Here is a 23,545-nt window from a genome sequence, read left to right as displayed (position 1 = left end):
ACAGGAGGGGGGGGAAACAAAAGCAGTTTGCATTTTGTCAATTTTCAACTTCAGATATCAGTAAATCATTGCAGCAGCCTTCCTTATCAGTTGTTTGCACACAAAAAAAATAAAAAGGAAAAAAAGTGGAATGGGGGAGTGGAGAAAACCTGTTGGAGTTGTGTCTGAGGGGACCATCTGCTGTGGTTCCCAGTGTTGTCAGAGTGATAAGGGATAAGCTGTGTAAACAGAGGTGCCACAAGAAAAGGCAGGCCCCGTTCAGGGAGGCACATGTGCGGTTTGGATTTGGGTTGATAACAGCCCTAGAAAGTTAGGGGAGTTAAAGTCTGTTAAGCAGAGGAGTGATGTATTTAATCTGAAACTCCAGATGTCGCTTATTAACATGGCTTTGCCTTTGGACCAACTTCTGTAGCTTTCTTCTGATTTAATGGAACTTCGACAAACAGAAAATATACATGAGTTGCAATGGATTTATGTAATATGGGTGATTTTTTTCGTGTTCTAGAAACCTTCACTAACTGTTTGAATTAGCGCTTAATCAGCAAAACCAGATAAAGATTTGAAAAATGTCTGGCATTGCTATTAAACGTTTGGTTTTGGGAGAAGAACTGGTCAGGTGGTTGCTTGGCGGAACAAGTGGGCCCATGGGTGCCTCTTCACCCGGCTGCAGGTGTCCCTTGGCAGATCTCAATGTGACGGATGTCAGACTTTGGGAAAAAACGTGGAACAGAACCGGAGAGCCTCTAGAAGCAGAGAGGGGGATTCCAGAGCCTCTTGCTAGTCACACGTTGGATGCTCACAGCAGCAGGCCGGGCTGTAGGTGTGTTTTGCCGGCCGCCAGCCCACCTGCAGTGTAGAGCACGCTGCACCCGTGGGAGAACCTCGGATCTGTTTGGGCTAAGCCAGTCACCTGGTACTGAAGCCCCTGTTAGTAGCCAGGTCCAGTTTAATGTCTGTATTGGGGTCAATGGTGTGCCTGGTTTTATGGTGACTGAAGTACTGGAAAATGGGGAGGAGGTTTGCATTTAAAATTCAGTTAAGCTTTTCACCACTCTTTTTCTAGCTACTTACAATAGTGGTTTGGGGAGAATATATGCATAGCTTGGAATTTTTCTGGTTAATACTGTGAGGTTTTGCTACTAGGATTCCTGCAGCCATCTGTAACAGCTACTAGGGACGACCTTTTTGGGAAGAATAGAATAATATTCTGAGGGAGAAAGAGCCTGACAAGTTGCTTGCTATTTGTCCAAGGCTGTCTCCCTTTCCATCACACAAGCTCCCCTCTCTAGGAGCCCTATGGAGAAGGTAACGATTTCTTTCAGCCGGTGATGATGTGTGGAAACTGAAGAGGTGCCAATGCCTTCACCTTGCTGACTGCTGGAATGTGATACGCCACGTCCGGGGGCACGTTGGCCAGCGGGTGCGTGGTATTACTCCTTTAGGGAGGAATAGTTGTTATGAACTGTTACCCTCCACGAGCGGGTTGTGTCTGGAGTTTGAGGTGTAGAGGTTTGGAACAGGCTAGAAATTGGGGTCTGTGTGTGGGAAGAGAAAGTGGAGGTTGGGGTTCTTAAACCTTTATGGAAAAGAAGGGAATTGTCAAGTTTAAAAAAAAAAAAGTTTGAGCACGGCTGACCTCTGGGTCGATTTACTTTCTGGAGACTGTATAACGTGAATATTTATATTGCTTATTAGCGAGCCAGTAACAGTATAAAAGTAGTATTATCCTAACTTTGGGGTCTGGCAGCAGGTTTATAATAGCTATGTGTAAAATATATGTGCTGCTTTCTCTGAATGCTCACAGAGCTTTCTGTGCTGGGCTTGACTGATGTCCCTGCTGCACTGGCAAATATGAGAAGATTTATGAGTAGTTCTTCTTCATAGTGCCCAGTGATGGGACAAGAGGCACTGGACACAAATAGAAATACAAGAAATTTTCTTTAAACATAAGAAAAGACTATTTTAATTTTTTTTTTACAGGAAGGTTGATAAAATACTGTAACGTGTCTGTTCAGGTTAGAGAGAGATAGTCTTCATCCTTGAAGGTATTCGAAACCGAAGTGGCCGAAGCCCTGAGCTACTCGCTCTAGTTGCACTTACTTTGAGGCTGGAGGTTGGACTAGATGATCTCGAGAGGTCTGTCCTCACCTCAACCACTCTGTGATTCTAAAAAACAAACCTGTAAGCTGCAGAAGCCGTTCTCACTAAGAAGGAGGAAGATGTTAGAGAGGGGGAAAAAAGACTTTTTTCATATTGTATGAACTCAGCTGAGTCGCTGGCAGTTTTTTTTCTGATTAGCTTCTGGCCAAAATTTTCTTTGGTGTTTCTGTCTATATTGTTTTTCTGTCTGTGGGCCTGCTAAGGTTTGACAAGGTGTCTTCACCTCACCTGTGGAAGAGGAGGAAAGATTTTCTTGCACTTATGAGAAGTGGAGGAAGGCAGAGGAGAATTTCACATCACTTTCGTTTGTCCCGTTGAAAGTGTTTTCTACTTCATTTTTAGGTAATTTTCACAAAGGTGAATTCTGTACTCACCTAATACTACTGTCTTTATCCTCCTCCCTTTTTTTTTTTTTTAATAAAACTGTCATAAAGTCCCAGTAATAGGGGGAATATAATTCTGTTACCATTTCCTGTAATGGAAACTGTGATCAAAACTTCAGGGATGACATACTGGTTGGAAGAGTCACTTCAATTTTTTCATTCTTTGAGTTCAGGCTCAGGTATTGACTATGTGTGGAATACTCTTGAGGGACAAGGAAGAACTCAAAGTGAGCATGAAGTTCTTCTTAAAAATAGACTTTCAAGTTTGTTGAATGCAACACTTTGTTAAACCAAATGATGTTTCTCCTATGCTGTTTTCAGTTTGTGAAGGTTTTCCTCTGTTCCTGACAGCCTTTTTCCTTCTTGGTATAGGGACCTTCACTTTTTGTTGTCAGGGTTTAATTATACTTTTATCAATTCTGATCACAGTAGAATATTTGCAGAAAGAGTATCCTATATAAGGTTTTCCACACAGGACTTTGAAATTAATGGGATGCTTGCTAGGTGGTAGTAGTTGCTGGCTTTTCTTGGTTCTTGCAAGAAGATAGAAAGAGCTTGCCTTTGCTGTAGAGGATGTGCAGGAAATAGCTTGCTGCTGGTCTTACCCTTGTGAAAAGAATAAGGTTAGATCAGGTGCAGAAAATGAGACCCAGAGCATTTAAGTGGGTATCTCTTCATCATCTGAACAAGCTGAATTATGTGACTGTATTTCTGCGTTTTGCTTGAAATGCTGATTTAGCATATTTTCTTCCTCGTCAGCAAACATCTGGTTTGCTACAAATAACCCGCTCTCCTTAGGACATAAAAAAAAAAAGAAGTGTTTTAAATTATTGAGTTGCTGCTTAACTTCCTGAAAATACTTATGAATAAATTGATGATTTAATTAATGATGTTTTAATGATTCTTATACAATTAGATTGAGTGATAGAAAGCTCTTGCAAGCAGAATTAGCTGTGAAGTTATTTTACACGTTGTGCCTGCATCACATACTGCATGCAGCTCTTAATGCTTTTTTTCTACTGCGTTAAAACATTAAGTGAGGGAGGAAAATGTTGTGGGTTATGCAGTTTTTATTTATTTTTAATTTGGTCTGCTATGGACTCTTAAGCTTCTGTAGTGGATTTGAAAGTGTTTACCTGCAATAGCATGTGTTAGATGCTTGTTTCTTCTTAAACACATCTGTCCTGATTATGTTGTATTCTTTTTGTGTTTTGGAACAAAATACCGGAAGCTAATGTATTAGCAAATTCTCACACTCGAGCTTCTGTCTGCTTTTTTTCAGTTGAACCAATAAAGTTAAGGCAATGAAGTTAGCATTTCCAGGCATTATTTAACGTGTTATTATTTAATGTGTGTGCAACCTTTAAATAGTTTCAATGTTGAGTTGTTTGCTTTTTTTTTTTTTTTTGAGTTGTTTGCTTTTTTCCCCACCTGTTTTGGAGATGAGCTGCTTCAACTGGTAAAACTAATTAAAATTTGAAGAGTGTGGGTTTATTTGCTTTTACAACTGATTAGTTTATTTTCCATTGAAAGTAATTTCCCAACAAATGATATCTGTCAGCTTGCTGTATACTTGCAATATTCTGGCAATACAATTTGTCTTAAAGATGAATCCTGTGTGTGTGGAAAGACCACATGTCCTTGCCTGATTTGCCTGGTGGAGAAGTGTGTGAATAGAGAGGAATGCTGATGGAGGAAAAATCTTTAGGATGGCTTTTTTGAAAATATTTTCTTCCCCTTCTAGGTAATTTATTTGTTCTGACTTTCAAAACTGATGTTTGAAAGATGCCACAAAATGTTATTTGTTGGCTTCTTTAATAAGATGAAAGAAGGTTTTATAGATAGAACACTTTTAGAAGAGTAGTGATTATCAAACTGAAAAGTCCTCTTGAATTTCCATCTGCTTCAGAACTGGGTTTGCTGACCGAACTGCTGTGCGCTGACGTAAGCAGCGTAGCGAGAGCTTTGGCAATGGGCGAACAAAACCGATCAACTAGTGAAAACCTACAGTCGGGCTTTCCTTCGCTGCCGTCCCACACCATGGCCTTCGGATTTCTTCTAGCAGAGCGCTGGCAGGAAGAGGCAATTGGTGTGTGGATCTTTCTCCAGGGTAGCCAAGCCCCTGTTTCCAGTCCAGGCGTGAGGAGCAGTGTGGACAACGAAGCCGGTGTTGGGGAGGTAACGGGGCTGCCTGCCGCTGCCGCGGTGGGCAGGTTGCTCGGGTGTTAGCTCGTTAGCTTAGGCCTTAAGGGCAACCCACTTGTGTTTCAGCCCCCTGAAAAGCTAGGAACAAGTGCTTAGTTTAAGAAGTGCTTAGTTTTAAGCGTTGGTCTTGTATCTTCAGCCTTCTTGGAATACAAAGAAAATCCCTTGGAGAGTTTGTTCTAGAAGATGGGTCTCTGCTTCTGTGTTGTCTGAGACAGGCAGATCAACGGGGCACATAAGGTCCCATGACCTTGATTAAAACACGTGAAAACAGTTTTGCTGTTGCTTTTAAGGCTCAAAGAAGCTTTTCCCATTTGCTTGTCTTTTCAGTTAGAAACTATGGTAGAACTTGGGAACACGTTACTGAGGAACCTGGAAAACCATTTAATGTGTTGATTGGTTGTTTTTTTGTGTGTCTTAATTAAGTAGTAGTATAGAGAACATGATTAATCCTTTATCTGCAGCCTACCACAGTGAGCAGTCTCCTAAAACAAAATCTAGCAACGTTTGACTAATATTTTATGTTTAAAAAGGAAAAAAAGAAGCAAAGGTGGATGATTCTTTTTAATTCTTTTTGGTTCTGCAAGAACAGGAATGTGAGTTTGGTAGTTACTGCTCACAGCTTAAAATAGAGGGCAGCTCTGTCCTGGTCGTCACCTTGAGTGGGGTTTTAGTGGAGGAGAGGCAGGCATACGCCATACCTGGGCAGTGCGATACGTCTGTGTTGGGGAATATGAGGAAGCAGGCAGGGAAGAAAGAGGCTGAAGCACCTCTGGTGTGAGGACAGGCTGCGGGAGCTGGGATTGTTCAGCCTTGAGAAGAGGAGACTCCGGGAGGACCTAAGAGCTGCCTTCCAATACCTGAAGGGAACCTACAGGAAGGCTGGGGAGGGACTTTTTACAAGAGTGTCCACTGATAGGACAAGGGGAGATGGGTTTAAGTTAAAGGACAATAGATTTAGATTGGATCTTAGGAAGAAATTCTTCAGTCTGATGGTAGCAAGACTCTGGATTAGGTTGCCCAGAGAGGTTGTGGCTGCCCCCTCCCTGGAGGTGTTCAAGGTCAGGTTGGGTGAGGCCTTGGTCTCGTTAAGGGTGTCGCTGCCTATGACACTGGGGCTGGATCAGATGATCCTTAAGGTCACTTCCAACCGAAGACATTCTATGATTGTGTGTAAGAGGCCGTGAGGAGGGAATGGCAGAGAATAGTTTCTGTAACTCAGAGTGTCCCAGTGCCATGGGGCTCGCCAGCTCCTGCGCCAGCCGGTGTGCAAGAGCTTCACTTAAATTATGAGCTTCACGGTGTCAAGAGCTGTAGCTTTAGATAATACCGTTTCAGAATGTACTAATTCTTACAAAGTGTGGCATAACTAATGTGTTCACGTTTTGAATGATACAGGATTTTAACAGTAATGACAGCATTGTGCTCTGGATCCTTCATTTCATGCCATATGTCACACTTGTAATTTAATTCTGAAAAGCGCTTGCATAATGACTTGAAAGTGCTTTAAGAACTTGACAGCACATCATCAGTGGGGGAGAAGTCAGTTACTGTCTGTGTGAATTCCCTTATAGCCTTTTTGACTGGATTATTCAGCACCTTGTTTTAAAGACAGATGACATGCAAGCGTCTTCTGAAAGTCAACTGCAGAGCTCGAAGTGAGAAAGTAGTACAGAAGTATTAATGGTTCCAGACAGAACGTGGTGATACGCATGACGCAGCATGAAAGACTCGTGCCTTCGGCATGCTCACCTTGCCACAGGGCCTTTGTGGTGTCGCAGCTCCATGGTTAGTATCCCCCAGACCCCGCCAGTCTCATGATCTGTAACAGAATCACACAGAATCACAGAATCACAGAATGTTTGGGGTTGGAAGGGACCTCTGAAGATCATCCAGTCCAACCTTCATCCCAGCATACCTAACCACTACACCATAGCCTCAAGTGCTAGATCTACTTTTTTTTTAAACACCTCCAGGGTTGGTGACTCCACCACCTCCCTGGGCAGCCTGTTCCAGTGCCTCACCACTCGTTCAGTAAAGAACTTCCTCCGAATATCCAATCTAAACTTACCCTGACGCAACTTGAGGCCATTTCCCCTTGTCCTGTCGTTAGTAATTAGAGAGAAGAGACCAGCACCAGCCTCACTACAGCCTCCTTTTAGGTAGTTGTAGAGGGCAGTAACGGCTGTAGCCTCAGCCGAGCTCCTCAGCCCAACACAGAGAACCCTCTTGGGCTCTTCCAAATGGCCCAGCCGTGCCGGGAGGGTGGAGGTGGTGACAACCGTAATTGAATGTGGTTCTTCCTTTCTTTGTCTCCCTGAATGCTGAATGAAGGACAGATAAAAAACGTTCAGTCACCTAGTGAAAGGGATTCTTTTGGTCATGATGATGTAGATTGTATAGAGGTAAGCTTGCAGGGACCTGTTTAAGCCTTTTTTGAAAGATGTGGTGTCTGCACATCTTGCACACTTTTATTTCTAACAGTTGAAGACACCTGCCTCAGGTTTTTCTTCTGTGTAGTATGAGCTCAGATGTAAAACAAGCAAACAAGAACCCAAACAGAAAACCCACCCAAACCCGTGGTTATTGGAATCTGCACCGGCAGCCTGGAATTTGAGATCTTCCGGGGACTGGCAGTTTTTGTGGGAGCTGAGCACTGTTGAAGAGGGGAGACTTCAGTTTTAGAGCTTTTACTTGTGTATTTATTTATTATGGATGACAAGTGTCTTCTGAAATTGCACAATTTTTATCAATTATGCACCAAACCTTAGATTATGACACAGGATTTGCTTCTTTCTGGCTAATGCCTTAGGCAGCTTAGTGGGGAGTCTGTCTTTAGCAATGCCGTGCAAAGGATTAAATGTATTTTTTATAAATGTATAATGAATTAACTTCCTTATTTGAAAAATACCATTACTTAAATAACAAAACAGCACGGAGGGGGACTTACTGTTTTGGGGAGTTCATTTGCAGTGCATGTTGTCTGAACTTTGTTTTTTGAATAGCTGAATAATGAATGGCTCTAAAATCAGATGATTATTGCTGTTATGAAAATTTCATTCTCTTAGTTTCCAATTCTGAAAGCATTTGCTATTTACGTTGTGTCAATTTTGAACACATTCTAGGCTTTGAGAAAAAAATCTTGATAGACTATTGAAAATGTGGTTTGCTAATGCATTGACAACTCCAGGAAAAGATCATATTTCTCGTTTTTCTGTTGTGTCAAACTGCCAAAGCTATTCATTGCTGAATAAATTCTACCTATCCTCTGGATTTTGAAGCATTTATTGTTTTTTTTTAGAGATGAGGAGATCTTTGTGTTTTTCCATGGCTAGATGAGTTTGCTTTGTTAATGTCAATTAATAAAAGAGAGGTTTTCATTGCTAAATAGCTAATATTCTCTGAAATTTTGAATGTTAACTGTTTACGTGACAAACTTTACTGTGAGATACTGTCTGTCGAGAAGTTGGCACAAACCAGTGTTGTATTGCTGTATTAAATTAAGTTCTAAACCGATTCATTTTGTGAAGCTTAAAAAAAAAAATCCACTATTTATTCTATCATAAGCAGATACTCTTTGTTTACTTTTTATCTGCTGATTATTTTTATTATTATTCAGAACTGTTGTTGATCTGCAGGAGAAATCCTGCAACAAGGTATTCTGAGCATGAGAGTTTTACTTGATTTGTTTTCTTCTGGGTTAACAAGGCCTGAAATATGTCCTCCCTTCATAGTTAAGGCATCCAAATACAAAGCAGTAGTAAGAGGAGAGCAGTTGGCCCCCTCACCTGCCCTCGGGGATGGCCAGCTGCAGGGCTTTGTGTCGGAGGAAAGGCTGATTTTGAGGTGAAAAGCCGGTGTTGGCAACCCCACGCTCCAGGAACCTGTGTCCTGTCTGGGCGTACTTCTTACGGGGCGTCTATCTTCTAATTTAATGCGTGGAGTGGGGGGAGTTAGGTAGGTGGTGTCTGCTTTGACCTGGAGAGGGGGTCGACCGCCTGAGGCAGGTGGGACGCTGTCAGAAAAGAGCACTTTCCATCTAAATGTCCTTGGTTCTGGTGTTGGGAAGCAGTCAGTGGCTGTCACTCCTGCACACGTAAGGGCTTTTCCTCCCGTGTTCGTAGAATTCATGGGCGGTGTGGAGAGACCAGCATTTGAATTCGCTCTTCTTTTGGGCAAGGTGGGTCCAATCGTGGCCTTTGGGGCCATCTGCCCTCCTTGCCTGAGCAGGGCTGCTGTGTTCCTGCCAGACCTCTTGCAACCAGCGAGTAAGAGCACCGAGATAGTCACTCACTAAAGGGGACTTAGATGTCACCCGTGATGCGGAGTAAAATGAAAGGGGATTGGGGAAGGAGCTCACATGGGATCCATTGGCTTTCTGTAGACATTGCTGAGGTACAGCAATGAACATCAGGAGGCAGTAGTACCTTCACTTACTCTAGATAGTTGCCTTAGTAAATTCGGAGAGAAGTTGCTTAGGCAAACACGTGAGGGCATGGTTCAAAGAAAGTTATGGGGTGGTTAGGGAGGCACAGAGGGAGGAGAGCCAGGAGGAGAATGCTGAGGAGGGGCGTTCGTGCTGATCAAGAGTCTGAAGGAGCTTGGTTTTGCGTGGAATGTGTCTGTTTTGAAAAGTGGTGAAAGAAACTAAGAGCAAAACCTTCCTGAAAGTTAGGTTTGGAGGTTTTTTTGTTGCCAAGTGTGGTGATTTGGGTGTGGTCGTTTATATTTACAGTTTGCTTGTGTTTTGTTATTTTTCTGTTAGTACAAGTGGCTCCCTCTTGGTGAGAAATAACTAAGGCCTCTGTGGTGCTTTTTGTGGTCCTATGAATGCTCCCTTTTATTTTTTTTTTTTAACATAGAGTGGCCCTATTACTGAAGTGGTGGTATGAGCAGTGTTCTCTGAGTTACTGGACAAAACACGCTCAAAGATGAGCAGAAGCGTTGGAAGGAATATGTATGTCTCGTTAAACAGTTTTGTTGGCACTGTGGTGGCAGGCAACTAAAATAACACCAGAAAAAACCCAAGGTGTAAATACAAGGCTTTTGCATGTGCTGTAAACTGAGCTCCAGAAATTTATTGCTGCAGGTATCCTCAGTGCCAAAAAGTGAGGAATGAATTCCGAGCTGATAAATAGCAAAGTATTTTGCCACCTCATAAATTAGGGGAGGCATCGTTACCTGTGGGTCTGGAAGAAGCGGCTTCTTTTGTGACTTGCTTGCTCTTGTGTTTCTCACACCTTCTTGTAAAGAAGCCTGTGTGCCCTCTACTAGACAAGAGAGACTGGTTGTGACCAGTCATAAGGAAATTGCTAAATAAAAAGAGCTTCTCCTACTACGGTTTATTGTATCGGTGAACTGTCCAAAGGATGTATGGAAGAAGTTGTAAGCACTGTCTTATTCAGACAATACTCCTGTGTTTTGTTGCAGCTTTCAGTGTTAGAAAACAAAGAAGTGTCTCCTCTATCAAATCACTGGGTTTTAACAAATGGCAGTAAGAAGTAACAAAATGCCATGTGTTCCTGTGGAAAAATTTGGAAGAAAAATTTATTTTTCTTTATGGAGACTATGTACAGGTTCGACAGTTTCAGAATAATTTCTGTTGCTTCCATAAATGTAATAATGCATGACACTGGAGAAGTTAAAGCTCTTGGTAGTATTTAATATTTGCAAGTCATACACAAACCTCAGTTTTATACAGTACTGCTTTTTCTCTCTTCATTTAACAGGCAGGTGTTGGACTAAAATGTTTGACTTTTGTATTCCTGAAACCTTCAACTGTGTGTGAGATCCAGGAGATGTACGTTGCCACTGTCTGAACCCAAGGCCACTAGAGACAGAGATTTGGAGATCACTTTCATTGTATTCTTTGTACCTGTACCTCTTTGAATGAAAATAAAATTAAGTAAAATTTAAGATGGTGAATCTGCTAAGTGTAGTCTCTGTTTGATAAGGCAGTAATGTCAAGTTGATATGTAGTCTAGTGGAGAGAAATGGGACTGTGCTATGTAGCACAGAATCCCTAATGTCACATAGAGTTTCTAAACTTCTTAAACCAAGTTTTTAGGGCCAGACAAGACTATTGCTACTTTTTGGTCTGGCAAAAGTGTAAGGAATGGGAGGTGGCAAAGAACACCTGAGTAGGCCCTTTTCCTAGAGCTGCTCGGGTGAGGGGAGGAGGAAAGGGAGGTTTTCCCATGTGTGCCTCTAAGCGGCTTCCTTTGGTTTCCCTCTGAAAAACAGGTTTACATAAATGACTAATGAAAAGTAACCAGTAGTAACTTGGTAAATAAAAAGAGCTATTAATGACTCTTAACACATGAGAATGTGAAAATTAAGAATCTGCAAAAATCTGAGTGAAAGTTGCGTGATTCTTTGAGCATATAACAAAGTGTATCTTATGGTTAGCAAATAAGGATTTTGGTATAGAGGTTATAGCCTGCTTTAATCTTTGGCCTCAAAATAAGTTATTAGATTTATTACACGAGTTAGAAGTTTGATTTTAAGTCCTGCTTCTCCACTGCAGTAAGATGGAAAGCAAGGAGCTTTATGTAACTGCTTGACCTTGAATCCTTGCTACCTTACTTTTTAAACCAAGCTGATACTCAAAGCTGCCTCACAGCAACAGAGTTATGCTGAAGATAGCGTTAAATGTTTGCAAATGTTGAAGTGGTGACATATTTTGTGGCTAGCGTTGAAACACTGTAATGGTTAAGATTTTGCTGCTCTTTCTGAGGTCGCAAAAAACTTCAGCATGTTACTTGACACTATTTTGTCAGAAGCTACTGTTTGCAATTAAAATTGTTTAAAGAAAAACTCATCTAATTTTTTGCATTTTTTGTTCTGACTGAAATGTTCCATCACGTCGGATGTTACAACTGGGTTAGAAGAGAAATGCAGGTTTTGGTCAAAGGAGGAAAATATCCATTTGTTTTGAGCAAAGTGTTAATTTGTGTGTTTGGGCCATTTCTCATCTTCATTAAGCTGCTAGTCCCAGATTAACAGAACATGAAGATTTGAGTGAGAGAGAGTGAGGTTCGTAGTTCCTCATAGGAACAATGTGGAGAAAAAATATTTTTCTTTAAAATAGTAACTTGAAATGTTTCCATGGATATTTAGTGAGAGTTTTTTAAACTTTTTATATTGATTCTAACATAAAAGGGGGAAAACTATGTTTGGAAAACATTAATAGTATAACTTATAATACTGTAAGGATCTTTTTTTTGCAAAGTGATATTTAGTGAGGTTTTGTGTGTTTCATTCTCTTATTATTTTCAAACGGAAGGTAGATTTTGTGTTGAGCTTTAGCATGGATGTGTTTGAAATACGTTAGCACTGAGTTTGAAACAATTCAAAATATAAGCAGATTTTTTGAGTAAAAGGAAATTGAACTTTCACAACTATGGTGCAAGCAGTTTGCTCGTGGCAGCTGATCGATGAGGTTCTGCTGGAGTTACTGTGCTTTCATGACGTCCCATCGGAAGCGGAGCTGTAGTAACGTACCTGCGTGTTTGCCCACGGCAAATGTGTTTAAAACTCCGTCTTGAACCGTGATGGCACGCTGGCCAGGGATCACGTCCCTGCTGCCTGCTGCCATACAGCTTTATTGTCAATAATCTACTTCTGTGTATCAGTTATTTCTTGTAAAGAGCACTGAAGTTGAGGTGGCACTTTTAGTAAACGGGTTATCATGGGAGAAGCCTGTAGAGTAGATTTGGAAAGCTTCAAGTGCAGGTCTGAGATTTGCCTTTTGACAGTAAGTTACAACAGATGTTGGATTTATTCCAAGTCCTTAATAAGAGATGGGGGTTATAGTTTCCATTTGGCAAGTTACCAGCCAAAAGAAAAAGGCTTCTATTCATGCTGTTACAATGGAAACTATTCTCTTTACCTTCGTCCTCCACGAATGCAGCTCATGTAGTGGATAAAAATATCTCTTCGTGCTCGTGGATTTCAGTCTCCTGGTTATTCATAGCTAGACTGATGGGTTCCCGTTTCAGAGGGCTCGGGCAGGACAGGCAGATTTATCCAATAGTGAGAAAGCCTCCTCTGAGGCCTGACCGATACCTTCTTGTGAAGTGAAAGGAGCTGAAGAGAAATCTGGTGGTGGGCTTGGTGAGTTACGTGCCCTTTAAGCAGGAGCGTGAAGATGCTCGTGCTGTCCTTGCTGCAGGATGGCAGCTCTCGTCCCTGCGGTACCACCTCTGGGCTGCTTGGTGTGCCCAGGCAACTCTGTCGACCACAATAATTTTTTAATTCTGTACATCCATTTTTTTGGAGGGAAGCCCTCAGAGCTGATCTAGGCTGACTCGGTGCATCAAGATTTGTGTGAGAAATTTGTGTTGCCTCCTCGGTAGATGATGTGGCAGTGGCTGGTGGAGATGTAGATGTTCTTTTATCGTGACATGGATAGCAATCAGAGATGTAGAGGTTCTTCAAGCATGCTTTCCTTTATACATTTTGTGTATAAAGTCTTTGTATATAAAGACCTTGAAGTCAGAGAAGTGTTCAGGTACAGGTGAGGTGTAGGTGGCTCTTGGGGTATATTGAAAATTTTGTTTTGTTTTTGATGGCACCATTTAGTCCTTGCTATTGAGATGTGACCAAACTTTATCTGACTGGTGTACAGGTCAGTGGGGTATCGACCTTTGAGCCTATTTGGTATCAAAAATAAAGAATGAAAGAAATTCAAAACTTTCTTAGTAAATGGCTTAAAATTATCTTGAAACTAAGCTTTGTACTACTCGTTAACAGAAATGGAAAAAAAAATAAAACCGCAAACAAAGGAAAAAACCCAAACTTCCAAACCAAAACATTTAGGCAAACATCAAGTGTGTTCGTGATAACTTCCCTGGTATTCCTAATTAGTTGGTGCTGAACAGTAGATATGCAGACAAACAAAAGTATGTGCATATAGCATCTGGAAAGCAAATAAAACATTTCTGTTTTGGAACAGCAAACATGAGCAACAAGGAGATAATTGAAGATGAGACACAGTTCTGAATTGCAGCCTTCTGACAACAGCAGTTAAGCAAAACTCAGTGAAGAATGGCACAAGCAGAAGAACCTTTGAGCCATTGGGTGCAGGACAGCTAGATACTAGATTTTATTTCAAACCTCATAGTCCAGTGCTCTTTTGCAGTGACATGAGCCTCAGCACTGAAAATTCCCAGTTCTGTAGCTGAGACTGGCTTTCTTGATCTTTACACCAGTGACTAAAAGTAGGTCAGCATTTAAAACAATGATACACTTGCAGCCTGCATTATTTATAACGGCGTAGTATCGCCTGCGTCGCACATCTTGGCAAAAGGAAAGACCGTAACAACAGATATCTCATGTCATGGAAGAACAGAAATGCGAAGAGAATTTGAAACGTGTAAGAAACACCCAATAGAAAATACACGACTTCAGTATTAATCTGTAAAACCGGGTCTAAATGATTCCTATCCCAATCTTTCTGATTTTTTGAGTTTTTGTTACTTCATAAATTTTAAGTCTGTTTGGTTTGTTCTAGTAGATGTTGGATATACAAACTCTCACTTTCTGACTTTTTAATAACATTGGAAGGCAATTGCCTTATTCACATGAAGAAGGAGATGAGAGAGAAGCCCACCACTTCCAAAGTTCAGTGTTTTCTTAGTCATAGGGTGATTATTCCTCTTTTGATGAGACTGTGTTCTTATGTGTTCAGTTTCATTAAACACTTCTACTTCAGTATAGTTTCATCCCTTTTTTTTCAGTATTTACTGAAGAAATCTGAGTTACAGATTTGTAGTTGTTTGAAACAGAAGCTGCTTTTTCATATTTGGTAACGTGAGGGCTCTGACAATAAATGCCTAATAAATTGGTTCCATTCGTGATTTTTTTTTTTTTTTATTGAAAAAGTCATTGCACTTGAGAAAATGACTCATTCTCTGATATCTCAGTAACTGCAAGACTCCCAGGTGCCACAGTAAGCCTACTGATTTGAGGCTTGCATTGAATTTTGGCAATATGTAATTTTTTTTCCCCTTTCACTGCCTTGTACTGAGGTACCTCTAATTGCACCGTGTACTTGAGTTGCATTGTTCACAAGGACTTCGGGAGGTGATGTTGCATGTGCTTCATTTTGAGGAAAATGATGTGTTCCATGACAACGAGTCTAAGAAAAGTCTTGTAATTCCAGCATTAGCACGTCCTCCTGGAGGAAGCATCCGTTCGGAGTGTTTCAGTTTGACCCAGCCCATGCAAACTTACCTTCATATGCAAACAATCTGCGTGTTATATAAATATGACCTCCTTTCTTGTTAGTTGATGTTTCTCAAAGCATTTTTTTAGGATTTGCCTAATCGCTTGACTCAGTTATTTTGTGTTGTCAGGAGGGCAGGTGTTATGGATATGGAAGATATTACAGTGTGCACAAAACACAGCCAAGGTGGTGTGACAGGCAGTGTTCCCGGGTTGAAATCTTTCATAGGTATTTGCATGCCCTTTTGAATATTGAATATTCCCAGGTTAAAATCTCTCACAGGTATTTGCATGGGTTTTGCATAGTGAAGCATTCATGTGCTTATTAGCCCTGCACCATACTTGCAGTTACAGCATTTGCATATGATTTGCTTTCTGTTCAGTGAAATAAGCTTCACACAGAATTCAGTGTATTAACTCTTTTTTATGCATGACCTGTTACTGGGTGGAAGGCACTTGAAAACAAAAAATCTGCTACTACTTAGCATTTCATAACAAATGCAAGATTTAAAAGGAGAACACAAGTATGAAGTGTTTCTGTCAATAGGACCTTTCAGTAACACATGCATGTGCTGGGTGGCATGTTTCCATCTTTATTGTCCTTTGTACCCTACAAAGGACTTAAATTTAAACTTACTCTTCATAGCAGATGAAGAAAAAAGAGGTATAGGAGATAGATTGTTTTGCTGTGGGTTGTGGGGCTTTGGGTTTTTCTTTTTCTTCCCTTGTTTGTTTCGTTCATTTGTTGCAAAAGCGCTGCTCTGTTGCCTCAAGATTTGTTGTTTCAAGATTGATGGCGTGAGCTGTTCGATTTGTTGTGTTCCTGACAGTAAATTGCCATTTGTGTTCAGCATATTTCCCAGTATATTAATTTTTGTCTTCCTTCTGTAGCAAATCAATATTCATCGTTCTTTCAGTTCTACGGGCTTGAAATGAGATTACTCAAATCCTGGAGAAGTTAATCAAATCCTACACTTTTTCAAAGACTAGAGGAAAATAATTGTGCTAAAAGCCTGACTGTCGGTAGCCACTAAGAAATTCTACTGTGAGGTACACACAGAGTGTGTTTAAAAAATCCCACCTTCGTGTGTCAGAGCAATCCAACAGTGTGTGTTTGACTAGTTACCTTCTTGCAGTGGTCTTGCTTTCAGTAAATTTTAAGTTGTGGTAGCTTTATTACTTTTATAATTCCAAGTACGCTTGCTCAGCAGTAACCAATTTAGCTGTTAGCGAATCCCTGTGTGACAATCAGCTTTTAAAAACATTTGTGTAGGTCCTAATGCCCTCACCTGCATCTTCGTGGCATCTCCCAAAGTGGTTTCCACTGCTTGGGCTGTTTGTCTTTTACAGTGATCCGAGCGGGTTCGATGCGAGGGTGCTGTATGAAGAGAAAATCAATGGTAATTTCTTCTTTCTGATTATAATACCCCCTCCTTGATTACTTATGAAATAAAATTGGCACCCTGTTGGCTTTATGCCCCCCAGTAAGTATCAAAAGTCTCTTCAGCACTGCCTGTAAAATGGAAGACTAAAAACCTGATCTAAGGTTAGAAGTATTTGGCGGTCTGGCAGGTCCCAACCATCTGATTTGCACAGCAGGAAGAGGAGTTCATAAGACTTAAATTCAAAGAAAGTAACTTCTGTTTATTTATTTTTGTCACAGGCTGACCTTGAGATAGTATGAATTTACTTTCCCGGTTTTAGATGATTAACAGGAAAAAAACCCCTGAAACTCTTTCATGACGTTGGATGACTTCAACATTGTGTGAACATCAGGAATTCAAATTAGATCGAATGATGCAGGCGAAAGTATGCACTGTCTGTGTATGACTGCTGTGGGAAAGAAAGAAGATTGGTGAAGAATATTTGTCTAGCAAAATGCAACTTGAGTTTTAGTGTTCAGCTTTAGGTTTGATCTGAATCTAAGAGTTTCCCTTGTTGCAGCGTGCTGCAGAGTTGGTGACACAAGTTCAGTATATGTGACTTACAAATCTTTAATTAAAACCCAAGGATATGTTTCTTGTCTCGTGTCCGTCAGCCCTCCTGTTTGTTGGCAGCAAATATTTGTTTGGGGATTCAAGAACCTATTTATGTTGTCAGAAGCGATATCCAGTTGAGTTGTAACGTGTCACGCAGCTTGTGTGCTCTTGGCTTCCGTGACATAATATCCCACGATGCATTATAACCTGATGTCATGTGAGATATTGGGCGGGCAGGAGACAGATTATCTGGAGCAAATACCAACCTCTCCTTGACGTTTGTGAGCTCCTTCATTAATCAACCAAGCTGCATGCTCATAGCTCAGCAGCTCTCTAGCATCTTTAATAATTTCAAGCGACAGAAAAGCAATGAGAGTAGGAGTAAGGTTTTGACATCATGACTGAGACGATTCATTGTTTTCAGATAACAGTAACAAAAAAGTGGGTTTAATCTAATCATATTTTGTACATATTTTTTTTTTTAGAGGCTGATGTATCATTTTAGGATGCTTTCTGACTTGGTGAATGATCTCATTTGTGTTCACCACCACCAGATTGAATCCTTTTGTGAGGAGCCTTGGCGGCTGTTCAGGTTTTTATTTTGGTTTCGGGGCGGTTAGTCACCTTCCAAGTGCTAACAGATTTGGACAGTGCACCCCCTAAAAATCTTCGTAATCTGTGTGACATTTATGGGTAAGGCTGAAACTGTTTTATTAAATAATCAAGTGTAGTTTGAAAAAGTAGATGGACTTTTTGATACCCAGACATAAGCTCTGGAGTAGAAATTGCCAACTACAGAGGGAAATACCAGTTGAGAACTGCTGCTCAGGCGCATATCCCTGAAGAAAATGACAATGGGTACTTCAGTGTGGACGACAATAAGGATAAAATTGTTGCCCCTGGGGAAAGGAGAAAAACTTTAGTTTGTTTCTTATAGATGATGGCCTGAAGTTCTTGTACGGAGCAAAAGATGTGGTGGCACGGAGGCTTGTCCCTCTGGGAGGGCAGCTGGTCCAAATCTGAGCAGTTGTCTCACCTGGGCCATTACGAGGTCTAGTGGGGTGGAAGTTGGGCTTTTCCGGTGTGTGCAAGGATACTGTGCCGGGTAAGCATCGCTAGCCGATAGCTCTGCTTTCAGTATTTTGGAAGATTGCTGGATGCTACGTAGCTCAGGGTGCTGATGACAAAGTTTTAGGGCTTTTTGGAAGAGCCTGCTAATCCTTAGGGTTGTGAAGAGTCCTAAACTCTCACACGTGTGTCACAAACTTACTTGCTTCCTGAGGGAATTCCTGCAAATTCCGTGTTCCTTGAGTATGTTTTCAGTAATCTGTATCTTGCCATTCCTCTAAGTAACATTCTTCCTCATAAGGTGATTTTCATATTTGTGAAACCCATATGCTTTATATTAGTTTGTGTTTATTCAGTTTCCTGAGAGGTGTGGTGGGCAAAGAATTATTTCCCCATTTGCTTGCGGATCTTTCCGTACCTCTTGATGTACCCTCAGCGGCAGGACCATTCTGCAAAGACGCTTCTGTTGATTCCGTAGCCAAATTCGCTGCCGATCTTGTATAATTTAAACGCTACCACTGAAATTTTTTCATGGTGGTTGAGAACTAACGATGAGAACATGTTTCTTGCAAGACTCCTCTACTTGCCCAGATATTTGTAGCACAAATGTAGTATTTATGGTAGAGCTTTTTGTTATGAGGCTGGGAACCCTAAACTTGACACTATACACCTTTGGATATGCTTTGAGCAAAACTAGTGTCCCCAAAAAATATAAAATACATCTATTTTCGGTCTTTTTTCTTTACAGGATGATTTAATGCATCAGAAAATAATACAAAACAAACTCAAGAAATACACTGGCTAATGACTGTATCTCTTATGGCAATACATGCATAAAAAATAAGGAAGGATTTAAGGGCTTGCTCTAGAATTGTTTTTGTGGCAGTTGCTTTGATGGGATTAAAAAAAAAAAAAACAAACCCAAAAAACTCGAAAACATCCCAAACCAAAACAGCTTACAGCTCTTATTGACATTTACCTCTAGACTGACATGTATTGATTATTTATACTTGGATTATTTTCTGTGTATGGGCAACAAATTAGATATGATTGCTGGCTAGGATTACTTCTGCTAGTAAAATTTCTTTAGTATTTTCATGCAAAAAAAAAAAGACATTGGATGAGCAATTACCCTATAAACAGGGAACGAAAGCAACTGGGAGACTTCAGCACTGTATTATTTGCAGCGTGTTGCTAAAATGTAGTAGTAACTGCATACAGGAACAATACATAGTTTCTTCAAAGGCGCTGGTGTTAAATATACACCTGCTCGAAAAAGTCAGTTTTTTAGCCTAATAGTGTATTTTGAATTTGCTTCTATAGTATGATAGAGACCCCTTAAATCATATGTTCAAACTGAAATCTTCCTGTGAAACCGAGGGTGTGATGTACAGAATATTTGCACGTGGCAGTTCTTAGGGAGTTCAGTTTCCCAGCAAATCCTCAGCTCTTGGTTTGTTTTTTACTTGCTTTAGTAAATGGATTTAAGTGATTCAGTTCTGCCACTTAACTATTTCACTAGTCGTGTTTGAAATGGATGGGTAAGCATCCTGCTTATATATTCTAGTGGCACTTATTCTCATCCTGAGTTTTGTAGAGACTTCAGTGCGGGTAGCAACACACTGAAAGAGGTGTGGTATCCTTCTGTGGTTTTGTGTGTGTCCTAAACTTGGTCTTGAGCTGAGCCATCTTCCTTCCTGATCTCAAATGGACACTCTATGAAAATTCAGAAGCTCTTGGTGTCAGCCTCGATGTGTTTTTGACACGCAGTTACTACCCACACTTCACTGAAGCCTTCAGCCTGAGCATAATGATGGAAGATCTGTACCTTTTGAGGATAGGCCTTAACTTTTTGAACAGTTTAAGCCTTGCAAGAATTTATGGAAGTTATGACCTGTCTGAAAGAAAAGAGACCTTCAAAAACCTTCTTCAAACAGCTGAATCTTTTGATTAAGTATCTAGAAATAATGTTAAAAAATGCAGAAAAAACACATCTATGGTAATTACTGATAGGACCTTAAAAATGGAAGAAAAGCAAGCCAGCTGTCTCCTTTATGACACCTAGAGAGGCTCCACCTCGAATATTGATGTTTATTTTTAAGGAAAAAAAGTAAAGTCTATATTATACTGTGAAAAGAGAGTGGGGAACAGAAAGAGAGGAAAGTCACTCAAGGTTTTGAACAGGGTCTCATAATTGATTTGTCCTCAGTGCTTTAGAAAGTAAGTGTAACGCTGGATCTCAAGTTCCTCAGCAAAACAGTGAGAATGTTCTAAGAATCTTGACTCTTGGGAACTGCAAACGTTTGATTTTGTTTTTACAGTGTTCAGAAAATTCGTTTCTTCAATCTATCTGCTGTAGAATGATCTTCTTTCTACTTGGTAACGTGGGCTAACTTGTGAATAATTAATATGCTTTCGGGCAGGACATTTTTCAGGAAATTGTTCCTGTTATCTTGAGTGCTTGCTTTGGTCCGAGGATTTAATTGCGCTTGATGTGCATAAATAATTGCATTTGGGGAGTTGAGACTGTACGTGCAGTTTAAAATCAAACACATTGACTGCAGTAATTATTCCGATGATCTTGTAACGACTGAGAGTTTTGGAGCTGCAGGGAGCCCTGGCCTTGGGTGGGTGGTTGTGGGGGGATGGACCCTGCCAGGAGCTGGGTTGCAGGTGGGGGGCACCTGATAAAGCAGCTTTGGAGAGGGAAGTACAGTGACCTCGGCAGTGAAGTGGATGCTTTCTCAGTTTTACAGTAAGTTTTGGCAAAGTATGTCTGTTCAAAGTCACTTCCAACGTTGTGCATTAAGTGCCAGGTGATTAATGGGAAACACGTTGCATGTGTTTGCAAAGCCCAGTGATAAATTAATAGTTACTAAAAGCCTGTAAGAAATAAAGTGCTGTGGTGTCTATTTTGTGAATACACTATTAAGGTAAGTTTAAATACAGATCTTTTTTCTTTGTTTTTTAAATCTACCCTTGGTGGAAACTAGGGAATTTCAAACAAACTCTGCTCCTTTTTTGTGTGATGAGAGGTCTGTTATCTTTAACAAGAAGCATTGACAGATTATATCCAGGATGCAACAAATACTGTGCTTTTCAAACAGGAAAAAGGTACAGTTGGAAACTGTCCTGGGGTGGTAGTGCTTTTAGTGATTTTATTTCCTGAATTTTCCCTGTCAGTCTGTGTGTGACAGTTGCTTCTTCCCCACTGCTGTTACACAAATATATACCCCCTCTCTCCCTCGGGGCATCGGTTTTAACTCTGGAGGTCAGTGCTCAGCCTGTTTGGTTGGTTTGTGAAATAAATTATCGAAAGCGACTTTAAATGTCTCGTGCTAGAAGGCTGTGGTTAACATTTAAAAGCACCATCAGACACATCTTCCCATGTGGGAATTAGTTGTCCACCCACTGCACGTCGCTCAGTCTGGCCTCTGCGATTCCTCAGCAGGGAGAAGAGGAGCGTTCTCTTAACTGTGTCTGAAAGCACCGCAAGATTTCCCAGAGTACTCGCTGGCAGCTGAAGTGCTGTGTAATTGTGAGGGTTTTTCACATAAGCGTGGCCTGATGAATCGGAGTTAAATTGAACTAAAGGGTGCTGTGAGGGTGGCTTTTTTTTTTTTTTCATCGTTGGCATTTGGAAGACGTTTAATTTGAAATTTTGTTCATATTGAGCACGTCTTTTTTTGTTCTCTGCATGCGCTTTTAGAAGAAAGTAATGCCACTGTCCCTTTTTTTCCTGTTAGGAGAGTAGCAGCTGCTGGATACCTGAAATACTTGTAATTGAGTAATAATTTATTTTCAGTAAGGGAAGGGCCAGTGGAAGCAGTAAGCAAGGCTCTGTATATATATTGTGGTATATCCTAAGCATTACAAAGGAACTTAGCTGTATAGAGCTTATGTACAGAGAGCTAAACTTCAACCCAAATTGCAGCCTTGGTGGCTAAATACATATGTTGGCAGAGCTTTGAAGGGATGCCAGCAGAGGCCTGACTCTGAGGAAGAGAAGGTGAAAGTGTGAGTTTAACACTGTTGTTACATGGTGACTTTGTTTTCCTAGTTTTATGTGTAGAACAGTAGTAAACATGCTCGTCTGAGTTTAGTGGGAAGAGCTTGGAGCAGGTCCTGTAGTTAAACGCGAGGGGTTACGCCCTTTGTGACCGTTCCCTTTGGTGCTTTACACGCAGGCCACACGTGTGGACGCACAGACAAGAAGCCCGTGTCCCCTCCGCTTGCGCTTGTGGGAGAGCTCGATGGTTCCGTCGTGTTTGTAGCTGAGACTCTCGGCTGCGTAATCTGTGCTGTGCCGACAGGCTGAATTACCCACTGCCTTTCCCTTTAGGCTGAGCCTTACTGCTAAGCTGTGCTGGTGACCCTCCAGCTGGGTTGCTGCCGGTATTTCTCCATCTTGCTCGACACATCCTGATAAGGTCTCACTTCTTGGAGACTGTGCTATTTTCTTAGGGTTGTTGTTTCAAGGCCAGTTGAAATGAATAAAGATTAGTTCCTAACCAATGCCCTGTAACTTTCTGAATGGAGGGTAGGTAGTCAAGGCTTTCCATGTAGTCATGGACCTCTTGGTGTCCTCTGTTACCACTGTACCACCTACATTTATATCTCAATATTTTATTAATTTTTATTAGGCCTTATTCTTCTGAAATGTTGAAAGGACAGAAGGCATGGTAACAAAAACAGCTTATGTCCTCTACTGAGAGTGATTGTTATCCGTCAGAAAAGAGTGGTTATAACCATATTTATTTTTTTTACATTTATATAGTAAAAGTTTTTTAAAAAATATTAGTAGCTTTTGGTGCTATTTTTATTGGTTTGATTTTTGTTGTTGTTTAAGGTTTACCACTAGGGTTCACCGAAAGCTTTCTGAAAAAATGTCGGTATCAAGCAGCCGAGCGGATAATGTGCCAGAGCGGGATAGATTGTACAACTTGTAGGAACTTGATATGCTCTGTTTAAAATTCACCTTTGAGAGCAAAGGGGTAAATTAGAGAACATCTGCTAAATGAAAACAGCTATAAAGACAGTGAAGATATACAAAGAATGATAGTGATCATGAGAGAAACCAGCTTAAACTTCAGCCATCAACATGGAAAAAAGAGGAATTTGTAGAGATGTAGAATAACTTGTGGATAACTACAGGTCTTAAAAGTAAGAAAAGGCAGCTTAAACTTCAGCCATCAACATGGAAAAAGAGGAATTTGTAGAGATGTAGAGTAACTTGTGGGTAACTACAGGTCTTAAAAGTAAGAAAAGTGTCTTCAGTCTGTGGAAAGGAGAAAGGTGAAAATGGCGTCTGAAATATCTCGACTACTTGAAGCTGTGTAGTGAAATGTAGGTTTTCTGTCATTACTCCTTACTTTGCCTTCAAAGTAGGAAAGACAAAGGTAAAGTCAATCGGAAGACAGACATTCCTGGTATGGAGCCTGCAATGGGAGAGGCAGACATAACCCCAAAATTTGGCCTCCTTATGGCCTTGGCTTACGGAGCTCTTCCAGTAGATCTGCCTTC

At 40.8% G+C, this 23,545-nt stretch overlaps 1 protein-coding gene across 1 annotated transcript in view; it reads left to right on the top strand.

Moving 5' to 3' along the window:
* Positions 1-22,313, top strand: part of CDKAL1 (CDK5 regulatory subunit associated protein 1-like 1) — a gene marked incomplete at its 3' end in the record, with an annotated part of 45,060 nt that extends 22,747 nt beyond the window's left edge. Inside the window, exon 3 of the mRNA XM_009868634.1 lies at positions 22,210-22,313. Coding sequence (XP_009866936.1) covers positions 22,210-22,313 — 104 coding nt within the window. The remainder of the gene's footprint in view (positions 1-22,209) is intronic.
* Positions 22,314-23,545: the final 1,232 nt, after the last annotated feature.

This window comes from Apaloderma vittatum, unplaced genomic scaffold (assembly GCF_000703405.1).
Source record: "Apaloderma vittatum isolate BGI_N311 unplaced genomic scaffold, ASM70340v1 scaffold3204, whole genome shotgun sequence".
NCBI lineage: Eukaryota > Metazoa > Chordata > Aves > Trogoniformes > Trogonidae > Apaloderma > Apaloderma vittatum.
Note: the sequence above shows the minus strand (reverse complement) of the source record. Positions and strands in the feature narration are given on the sequence as shown.